Source organism: Rutidosis leptorrhynchoides, chromosome 5 (assembly GCF_046630445.1).
Source record: "Rutidosis leptorrhynchoides isolate AG116_Rl617_1_P2 chromosome 5, CSIRO_AGI_Rlap_v1, whole genome shotgun sequence".
NCBI lineage: Eukaryota > Viridiplantae > Streptophyta > Magnoliopsida > Asterales > Asteraceae > Rutidosis > Rutidosis leptorrhynchoides.
Window position 1 is genome coordinate 463378421 of NC_092337.1, and position 11577 is coordinate 463389997.

The window sequence follows — 11577 nt, forward strand, 5'->3', positions numbered from 1 at the left end:
GTCGCGAATAACAAAACACCCAAGACCTATTTCACTACACCACCCCTATATAATGCTCACAATCACTATATTTTGAAATTATCCCATCTCATAATATCAAGAGTGAAATCTCTTTCCTTATTGGCTACAAAATGTAAACAACAATTTCTATTGGTGTCGACACTGTTCACCCATTCTAATATTCTTAATATTTCTATTTAATTTGGTTCCTCTTATTATCATTAAAAGAAAAATATACAACAACAAAAAAATCAATCATAAAATCAATCATGTGTGGCTGATAAGTTCCGTGACTTGGGTTTGCTCTTCCACGTGTTTCAATTCTATTCATCCACATCAACATTATCTTTAATTTAAAGGAAATCAAATGTCTTCTTAACTCCACGTATTTTGCACTTCCACGTGTTTTACATGCATTCATCCACTCAAATGTTTCGTGTATTGGTTCAAGTTACTCCACTATCTCTTTTACATTTATATATGTATTTAATCATATTTTGGGGTATGACATGTATAAATCTTCTCTATTGAGTACTACACTTTTATGACTATTCATCTATGTTTTACCTTATTTTTATGCCTATTTACGTTTTACCTAATTTTTCATGTTATTGTTTTTGTCTTTGTATGTATTGATCTATCTAATCCTCATGAATAATTTCAGGACACAGGTTGTTATGCAGCTATAAATCTTTTGTTTGAAGATACCGTAACTCTCGCATAAGGCATAACTACAATTTTAATGATACTCGTAGTTTATTTGTTTCTATAAAAGGTACAACTCTTACATCAGATATATTTCATATATAAAAAGACTACCTGAAGAGATAAATGCGGAGTAATTAGTATATCTCTTGCATCTTTCATTGTTATATTTGATACTCCGTATTTGATTTTTTCATATTTGTGTTTTTTCATTTGACTTCTATATCTTTTTTTTTTTTCGAACGCCAATTTATTTTCTTCTATATCGTGACATACGTTGTTTGACTGCGTACGTTGTTTGACCGGTTGTAGGAGGCTGGAGGTGGACATATCAACTGTTATAGATTGATATAAAATGTTTGAAGAACATATTAAGGTGTTATTGTTGCTATCGTCGTAACCAACCGTTTGTCATTGGATAGCGATTGTTGTCTCAAGAATAAGTTTTACATCTATTAGGAGAGAAGGGTATAAGAAGATACTGTATAGATATTTGGAAGTAGTGGTTAACATTTTCTCAATTACTCGTATATATTAGAGAACAAAGAACATCAGTATTGTTCAAATAGAGCCATATATTAGGACGACATAAAATGTATCTTTACTTTATACAAAGTTAAGAAGAATATGAAAATGGGTGTAAAGGTTGGTAACTGGAGTAATTAAGATAAACATTATGAATTTTAACATGAGTAAATTACTATGATATATGCAATTTATATGTTTGACATGTGTTGGTGGCGTGGCTATGTATCAAATTTTTCTTTTTAATATCACCGATTATCCGAATCGTCTTGCGTTTAACAGCGCACTTTTGAAAATTTTCTTGAAATTGAATATGAACGTTATAGAAAAAGTAATACAGAGTAGTAAAAACTAGAATAATTAATATGAGAAGATTCTAACATATTTAGTCATGTCTACCCATTGTTTTTTTTTTTTTTTTCTTTTTTTTTTTTTTAAATCAAGCTAATACACGTTATTTTATATTTGAATTTAATCAATTTGAGAATACCATCGCATATAATAATGTCAAGGTATATTACTTAGTAACTTATTTTCAAAATTTCAGATAATAACTAGTGAAATGACCCGTGAAAACACGAGTTTGTTTAAACGAAATAGTTTAATGATATATTTTACGTATTGAGTAAATGTAAATGTTAAAGTCATTTAGTTTATTGCCCCGTAGAACCATGGATTCCGACTAAAAAACTTGTCGTTGATTTTACAAACATAAAGTTTGCTCAAAGTTGAGTATTTATATTTATATTTTTAATAATAATAATAGTAATAATTAATAATAATAAATACCTTTTAAATTTTTTTAGAAAAATAAAATTACAATTTAGGAGAGATTAATATTTCTTTTTATAAAAGATTTTGTATTATTTTTTAAATTAAATTAATATATAATTATGACATCATTATAATGAAAATTAAGCTTAATGATGACATCATCATTTTAGAAGTTTATTAGAATATATAGATAAGTCATATTACGTGACTTTTGTGGAAGTTAGTCTTTACATGTATATTATATACTCCCTAATTTATTTATTAAAAGGTAATTTATATTTATATATATACTAACAGACAAAACACTATTTTACTATTCACCAATAGTAATCAGGGATATTTTTGTCATTTCACCTTCTTTTTTTTGTCCCCAACGATAAAATAAGCAACTTTCGTAAAAGAACTAACCCTTCAATGTTACCAAAAGATGTCAAAAAATACTTTTTCACAAAAAAATTAACTAATTTTTTTTTCTTCCTCAATGATAAAAGAGGCAACTTTCATAAAATGAACAACCCTTCAATACTATCAAAAGATGTCGAAAAACATTCTTTTTTACAAAATAGATCAACTAACTTTAAAAAAAAAACAACTTTCACAAAAAGAACAACCCTTCAATGTTAGATGTCCAAAAAAATTCTTTTTACAAAATAGATCAAGACTTTTTTTTTTAACTCCCATTGAAAACGGAGCTTCCGGCGCGAAGCGAGAGCTCCACAATTAGTTAGACACTATTATAGACAAAAGTCACAAAACAATATAATAAATAAGTCAATACATATTATTAAGTAATTATAAATGTGAGTGTTAATTTTTTAAATATTTTTATTTAGTAACAATTACATACGTGAGTGTTGATTTTTTAAAACGAGGATAAAGAACCGCGCTTCTCTGCAAGGTGTTTTTGATAGGTTAACTGAACGTTTAAAAAAAGGTTAACAATCGTTTGTGAGATGCTTTTAGTTGGCTAATGGTCACGAAAATGTTAAACGTTATGAGTTTATAATGTTTAAACTTCTTTTAATTTTGGACAGTATAATTTGTTGGTTATAAAGCTCATGAGAGTATTCAGACATGTAAATGGGCTTATCTACCTTTTTAGTTTTTGTTGGTTGGACTTGGACATTATTTTACATATCGGGCTTTTTAATTTACATATTGAAAATTCTATCATACAAATAGGGGGAAATAGGTAGGGGTGTTCATTTTCGGATATCCGAAATTCGGATAGTGAAAAATCCAATCCGAAATCCGAATCCGAAATTTCGGATATCCGATTTTCGGATATCCGAAATTTCGGATTCGGATATCGGATTATCCGAATATCCGATATTTTTGAAGAACTTCGAATATTTTCGGATAATTTTCCGGATATTCGGATAATTTTCGGATATTTCGGATATTTCGGATATTTTTCGGATATTTTGGATTTTTTCGGATTTTTTCGGATTTTTTAGAAAAATTCGGATATTCGGATATCCGAAAATTTTAAAAACTCCATCCGATATCCGAATCCGAAAAATCGGATATCCGAAAATCGGATATTTTCGGATTCGGATTCGGATTTCGGATTCGGATATTTTGAACACCCCTAGAAATAGGCACCGAACACTCTTCAATATTTTATTATCAGTGTATTAAAATTACGGAGCACTTTATTTGTATTTGTCTCATCTCGATAATATACGGAGTATTGAAAACCCTAGATCTAAAATTTTTTCCTCTTCTTTCCTATTTCTGCCGCCACCATCACCACCATATTAAGCTCTCATCAACACCATATTGAGCTCTCATCACCACCATACCGCGCTATCATCACCACCAAAACGACGCAGTCCTCTCGTAATTGTTTTTGTCACCGGTCAACACAAAACCGCCGTCCTTTTCTTTTTTAAATTCTCTGACCGCCTCTTATCGCCACCGAACACCGCCGCCTGGAACCGCCAAACAACCCATCTTTTTATTTTAACTAAATCCTTGTTATAAACTGTTTTGTTCTGTTTTCTTTTTTGCGGCTGACGTTGGTGATCGATGGCGGTGACCTATGGTGATTGCAGTTATTACCACTAACAACCGTCATCAGATCCGGTGCTTGTCTCCGTTAGTAACCCCCGATGGTGGTGCCGGTAGTGGTTAGTGCAAAAATTAAAATAAGAAGTTACAACTTTATGTTTTTGTCTTCATTTTTTGTGGCTGAAGGTCGTATCTTTGTTGCTTGTTCTGTAAAAGTCGCAGCTATTTTTATTGCTTGTTAACCTTTTTCATTTTTAATCCCGCTACTTGTTAATCTTTTTCATTTTTAAAGTGGCCTACAGTGGATGTGGCGTTTACTATATTCTCCGAGAAAAATTCGGCAGTTGTAGATGATGGTCACCGGTGATGATGGCTTTAGTGGGGCAGGAGATTAATGGCTGTGAATCTATGATGAAATTATGTTTGGTGGTATACAGAGAAAAAACTAAAGAAATACAGTGAAATTACCAAGTTACCCTTTTCAAGTTGGAAAAAGACTAAATTAACCTCGTGAACAGTAAAATCTCATGGGACTTGGTATTAGTAGATAACTAGTAAAATGGGCCCGCGCGATGCCGCGGGACCTTTCGGGTTGTATATTCATAGTTAATGGAGCGTTATGTATTTACAGAAGTAAAAACGTTTTACTACGGGTGTTTTTAAATGCATGTAGTTAGTATCTAATGTACCTAATGGCCTTTTTAACGGCATGAAGATCGTGTAAAAAAAAAGGGAAACAGAATTATCGATATGATGTAGTTAGTTTGGGGAGTTTATTATAGGTTATGGAACACTGATCTAAATACACGTAATTAGCGTTTTTTTTTTTTTGAAGTGTCGGTGTCGCGTATAGTTAGTCTCGTTGTGTTCGTTAGATTTTTTTGAGTTGAACGGTGGGTTCGAAAAAAATTAACGCGAGCCGAGCGGGAAGATATGTCCCGTTGAGTATTGAATAGAATCCGAGTTATTTAGCGTTTTTTTAGAAGTGTCCGTTTCGCGTATAGTTAGTCCCGTTGTGGTCGTTAGATTTTTTTGAGTTGAACGGTTGGTTCGAAAAATTTTAACGCGAGTCGAGCGGAAAGGTATGCCCCGTTGAAAATATGGGTGAAGTTTAAATAAGTTTTTTTATTAAAATATTGATTTTACACTTGATACCCCTGGTTTGAGGGTTGGGATGTAACTTTTTACATTTTTTAGGGGGTGTTTTGTATTTTTTTTCCCCTTTTTTCCTTGTTGTCGTTTTTGGGGGAAATTGGGTGGGGGTTGGGATAAAACGACCAAAAATTGGTTGTTGGTTAGTATGAACGGTTGGTTCGAAAAATTTTAACGCGAGTCGAGCGGAAAGGTATGCCCCGTTGAAAATATGGGTGAAGTTTAAATAAGTTTTTTTATTAAAATATTGATTTTACACTTGATACCCCTGGTTTGAGGGTTGGGATGTAACTTTTTACATTTTTTAGGTGGTGTTTTGTATTTTTTTTCCCTTTTTTTCCTTGTTGTCGTTTTTGGGGGAAATTGGGTGGGGGTTGGGATAAAGCGACAAAAAATTGGTTGTTGGTTAGCATGTATGGTAATAGATAATTTAACTTAGTAATCTTATTTTAGTTATAGACTATATAGTAGCGTACATGTATCTCAATTGTTAGTACGTTTTTAGAGATGCAAAAAAAAAAAAAAAAAAAAAATTAGTACTGGTACCTTTTTAGAGAGAGATTACAAGAGATGCAAATTTCGTTCTCTCTATTTTTAGAGAAACAAATACAAATAACTTTCAAAAAAACCCTAAATCCAAACACAGCCGCCACTCTTGGTTCTTCTCCTCCGGTCGTCGGTTTCTGCCGGCGGTCTGGAGGACCTTTCTAAATCTCCCTTTTAGCTGTAGATTATATAGTCTTTCACTTCTTTTCGTTTTTTTTTTCTTCTCGGTAACTTGTTTGTTCCATTTTTAGGCATCGATTTAAATCGGTAGTTTTAAGTAGCGGGTCTGTCATTTATAATCGTTGGGCGTGCTTACAAGTCGTTATGGTTGTGGAATCATATCAATATATTCTCTCGAGTCTTTGGTTGGTTTTTTTGTTATGCATTTTTAGACATCCATTTAAATCGGGTAGTTTTCGAGTTGTTGGGTTTGTTTACGAGTTCGTTTGATTTCAAGTGGATTCGGGGTGGTTTTTGGTATGGTTTCGTCTGATTTGTGTAATTGTACCGGTGGGTGATTCAGGTGTATACTTCTGATTTCGTTGTTGTTTGGATCAAGAATTATACCACTGAAGTAAGATGTGCCTCTGATGAACAACCATATATTAAAGATGTTTGAATTCAGGTCAGGTAATTTCTACTAGCTTATTAGTGATAACAATCATAGTGTTAAGGTTCTAACAGAAGCTCAAATTATTATTAGGACCTCACTCATTGGAATCTTGGAAGATATCAGCCATTTGGTATGCTCATTAGATGTAATGGTGATCTCGTGTATGGTATTTTTTGTGATGTTGATCTCGTGGTTTTGTTATGCGAGTATAAATTAAGAAACTATGTTGATGGCTTTTAGTGATTTGGGTAATGGTTTTGGGTGATTCGGGTAATGGTTGTCGGTGATTCGAGTAGTAGATTTGGGTGGTTTCGGGTTGTTGTATTAGGTGTTGTGATAGAGATCAGCCTATTATCTACCTTCCAGCCCACCAAGGCCCAACTGAAGCCCAATTATTCTAGGGTTACTTATGTGAGATGATAACAAGTATAAATAGAAGTCATAGTTTTGTATTAGAGTTCATGAAAATGGGTGTTTGTTTTGATATCGGCTCTTAGAGAGCTTGGGCAGCAAGATTTTGTTCATCTTGTCTGAGTGGGCAGAGATTGATCATATGAGATCATCTTTGATTACTATCTTTACACTTGAATCTATTGAATAAAGTTCCATTTTCTATTTAATAATTTTCCTTAGTATTCTTCTGCTGCTATTATACTGAAATTGCTACTGCTATAATTCTGTTTCCTATCATTGGCTTCTGTTTCCTACCATATAAATTCTTATTGTTTGCACTTGCTAAGTTGGACTATGACACTAGAAAGTTCAAGTTGAGTTCTCGCAGTTGGTTGTAGAAAAATATGCTTTCTTTTCTAGAGTTTTATGTATTCAGCCGTTATTCTTGTTGTGAATCTTTTGATTAATTGCATTATGTTGGCTTTTGGACTTTCTTTGTTTAAAGTATATTATATTATGTGACTCATGAAAGGTAAGTAATTAGTGGTGTAGTTAACTTGGTAGTTTTTGTTTTCTTGAATAAATAACTTACATCTTATTACAAGTTTGCGTATATATTCTATTTGTTCTTCAATTTATGTGTCTGGATGTTTGTTTTTATCAGGTACTGATTATGGACAAAGTGACTATTAAAATTATGTCATGCTCATGCAAGATGGCAGACATCACAGATGAAGGAGTATCATGTAAGATGTAAAAGTTGAACCATTTGTTTTGTGGTGTTTAGTATTAATTAATGTACAATTAATTAATGTTGATCACCCTTTAAGCGGTTGCCACTACGTCATCAACCTACTTATATCCGCCTCTTATATAACAATCTGGAACACCAAAACATATCTTAAACACTTCTACAATTGCTAATTATACCTTTAGCAACATCTTTTAAGTTGCATTTGTATGTCAATGCACTTGGTAGAAATATAAGTCCTATCCATTTCTTATTGTTGGGCAAAGAGCTAATATTTCACTACAGTTTGACTCCTTTTTTTTTTCTTCCATTTTTTTAGTGGTGGAAGACATAAACAAGAGAAGACAACCACTTCCTACTATGGATGCAGTCTACTACATTCAGCCTACAAGAGAAAAGTACCACTTCCTACTATGATTTGGTTTTAGATGCTACTTTGTAGAAAAATAAATACGTTAACACCGAGACTGACCAACTTTACAAAACATTGAACACACTAGGAGAAGTCTTGAATTTATTAGCCGCTAAAAACTAATCCTCTATGACTATAACAACTTTGTAATCATGTCATTAGGTTTAGCAATTGACACGCCTTTTGGTATGCGCGCGCACACACACACACACACAAACTTCCTACCTTCGATTTGAAACGAAAGTGTGAAACCTTCTTGTATTTGTATATATACAAATTAATATATCAGGACTCGACATTCAGTTGCCTTGCAAGTTCAAACATATCTTTTATATTTTCGTCTTCCTTGTCATCATTCTGTACTAAAAAAAATAAAAAAATTACATGATGCCTGTAAAGGTGGATTTATTACAAAAAAGGTAGAATAACTAACCTCTTCGAATTTAATCTCGATATCACTCGTGAATGGTATATTAGCTTTAACAATCTTATCCTCAATTTCCTACGTTTGAACGATCGTATTTAAACTACAAAATATAATAAAAACATTTCTATTTTAAATATGATTTTTCAAACTTAGGAATTGAGGATAAGATTGTCACCAATTCTTGATCACATTATAGTTCCAATTCTTGATCACATTGTTTAACAGGAATATGATGGTATTCTGCCCACATTGCAGCATCGTTGACACATCTTGAGCTGTAACATGAAGTTATAACAAATGATATAAATATTAAAAAAAATGATCGATTTAGACCGTTAAACCTGGAGATTCGTGTTAAGCTGTATAAATGTATTATGTACTTGGAAGCTGCCATCATAAATGCAAACAATCACTCTCTTATCAGTTGGAACTTGTGCGTACCCAAGGGCAGCACCGACTGACCACCCAATCGACCCGTACTGCATCTGGAATTCATACATACATTACAATATCAACTTTTGAATACAAATAAAGAAAGTGAAGTGATAGAGAGTGTGTGTAATAAGTATGACATCATATTCGAGAGATACTTACCCACATCCTTGTGGCAAATTTAGTTTCTGGCAATTGAATAAAGAGTCCCTTGATTCGATAATTACAACGGTTTCACTTAACATCTTTTGTATGTGTTCAAAAAAAAACATTAACCCTCAATGGCTCTTTCGGGACACACTTTACAGGATGTCCCCCTTCAGGCACATTAATGCGCGCGCGCACACACACAAACTCCCTACCTTCGATTTGAAACGAAAGTGTGAAACCTTGTAATTTGTATATACGCAGATGAATATATCAGACCGAGTCTGTACACTCAGCTGGCTTGCAATTTCAAACATATCCTCTATATTTTTGTTTTCATTGTCACCATCCTGTACAAAAAAAAATTTTCATGATGCCTGCAAAGGTGGATCATCAAGAATTGGAACTATATTGGATTAGTTGATGCAATCCACAATGGGGATGGAAAGTGCTGGACGACAAAGGTAAGAAATTTCTACGAAACACTATACAGGTGGCAATATTGGTGTTAATATCTATGAACAAGTTGAGAGTGTTATCTCAAATGTGTTAAAAGAATGTGATCCCCTTAATTTATTTTCATTTTAGAGATTTAATATATAAAGAGTTTGGCTATTCACTAAAAATTTCAAATATTGTAGGTGTTTTGTGAGGAAGACCTGATTGAAGCAATAGAGATAGTAGAGGGTGATAAAAAGGATTGCTTGTGCTTCATTGAAGTGATGGTACACAAGGACGATACGAGCAAAGAGTTACTGGAGTGGGGTTCGAGAGTCTGCTGCCGCTAACAGTCGTTTTTCAAACCCTCAGTAGTAGAGTCTTTTGATAATTACTCGTAATTGTCTTGATAATTTTCAAGCATTAACGAGCTTGGTGTAGTTTTTACAAGTATCTTGATGCATATTTTTACGTAAAAGCATAACAAGTATTGTCTTTTAGGTTGTTAATTGTAAGTATGTGAGAGCGGTTTAACGATAATGATGATGATGATGTATGTGATTTGGTTCATTGATAGTTTTTGATATTATCTTAGTTATTAACTCAAGTAGTCCTAGCTTGTCATTTTGAAGTACAACAAAAAATCATTGAAAAGTGATGGTGTATTTGATATTCTGATATGATTAGTCGAAGTTAGGTCAAACATACTAGTGTAGTAAATTAAGCAAGTTAAGCAATATTGGATTAGCGTCTCAAGAATTGTGTTCTGTATGCAGCATATTAAGATCCAATTGTAGTAGTGTAGGTAGAAGAAAACGTACATAGTCACTTTGTGCTTTATTTGTTGGTTCACTCTATTGATGATGGTTGCACACTTGTACATAATATTAAGACCTCATTCTATTCACATTGCTCTCTATTTTTGAGTATGCAAGTGCTGACATTTTCATACTCCTCGCTGCCGCCGCCATCGTCATCATAATCTATATTCTTTACATCCTAAATATTTTGTCAAAGTTTTGCTATTGTCGCCTCCGCGCCGCCGCCGTCAACTCTTCAATACTTGTAATGGAATTTATTTATCACATGTTGATAAGATAACTCCACTTGCTAATCATTTACTACGGTTCTTGTAATCAGTGGACTAGTGAAATGTTGTACTTATTTAGTTGAGACAAGCACCCCTCTCATTCATGATGTGCCTCCAACTCTCCTCGGTTACCACTAAAATATAATCATGACTCCAACAACACCACCCCTCTACACCATTATCTCGATCGTCCCAACAAATCATCCATATCATGTCTCCTCTATTATTATTATTATTGTAATTCTTCTTTTCATATTATGTTCTCTTCAATTTTAATCTGTGCGATCATGTTCTATTTTTTCATAGTTTTATTTGATTTAAAATATACGTTTAAGCATCAAGTCTAAAAATAGAAAATAAAATACTTCGTAAAAGACAAGATGAAATTTTTATTTAATTATAAGAATCTTTAAATAAATTTTCTCTTAATGAAGCTAGTGTAAGGGAGAATAATGAAAGCCCTGTTAATAATTATGAACTTGCAAATAATGATTGTGTTATATATGTGCCAATAATTAACTGGACACAAAAGTCTATAGATGTGAATGAAAAGTCTATAGATGTTGTATTAGTCAATATTGGCTAACAATTTTTTAATACTTGTATAGTGAGAATATGTAGTATATATACTCTCTCTTAAGTTAGCAAATAATGCACTCTTGAATATATTTCACATATATATAAACTCTTTCTTTTCTTACTTATACATATAAGTCTCTAATTAGTAAATAAGCCAAGGGTAGTTATAAACTACTAAATTATAACACGTTATCAGCACGAAGTGCTCCGTATAATCAAGGTTTATCTAAGCAAGTACAAGTCACTAATCAAGGCAAGTGTTCAAGTCCGACAGTACGCTGCTTCGGACCGGTGTACCCTGGAAACAGACGCATAATCTGTTTAAGGGAATTGTGTCAATAACAAGCCCGGTTCAACCTTCAATTTGGTTAGATCGTTCTATCCTTTTGTTCTTATTATTATGTTTGTGATAATATGTATAATTGTTTCAGTTTCGTATACATAATACCTACAAACTTAAACAGATTCGAGGTACGAAATTGAGACATGATAACATACTAATTTTAAATGGATTTTCAGTTTCTGACTATATATATGATTATGATTATAGAACTGTATATATGCGAATATGGTATACCTA

General features: G+C 32.7%; 1 protein-coding gene across 10 annotated transcripts; it reads left to right on the forward strand.

The window, feature by feature from the left end:
* The first annotated feature begins 5749 nt into the window (after positions 1 to 5749).
* LOC139847261 (SNARE-interacting protein KEULE-like) lies at positions 5750 to 9890 on the forward strand. Of its 10 annotated transcripts, none has more exons than XR_011759391.1 (6): positions 5750 to 6345; positions 6419 to 6458; positions 7386 to 7467; positions 7792 to 7870; positions 9155 to 9354; positions 9532 to 9890. XR_011759391.1 is itself a non-coding variant. In XM_071836923.1 (5 exons), exons 1-5 carry the CDS (start codon positions 6306 to 6308, stop codon positions 9551 to 9553), a joined length of 273 nt encoding a protein of 90 aa, XP_071693024.1. In that variant the 5' UTR covers positions 5750 to 6305; the 3' UTR covers positions 9554 to 9890. The 10 variants fall into 10 exon arrangements, 4 of the variants coding, with proteins under 4 accessions (XP_071693024.1, XP_071693025.1, XP_071693022.1 ...); XR_011759392.1 differs by having other exon boundaries at positions 5750 to 6340; positions 6419 to 6489; XR_011759390.1 differs by having other exon boundaries at positions 5750 to 6340; positions 6419 to 6473.
* Positions 9891 to 11577: the final 1687 nt, after the last annotated feature.

Coding starts and splice junctions, on each gene's coding strand:
- LOC139847261 (XM_071836921.1), top strand. CDS start 6,306: ATGAACAACCATATATTAAAGATGTTTGAATTCAG. Junction 6,474..7,385: donor ATTTGGTATGCTCATTAGAT/GTAATGGTGATC, acceptor TGTTTTTATCAG/GTACTGATTATGGACAAAGT. Junction 7,871..8,536: donor ATTCAGCCTACAAGAGAAAA/GTACCACTTCCT, acceptor ATTGTTTAACAG/GAATATGATGGTATTCTGCC.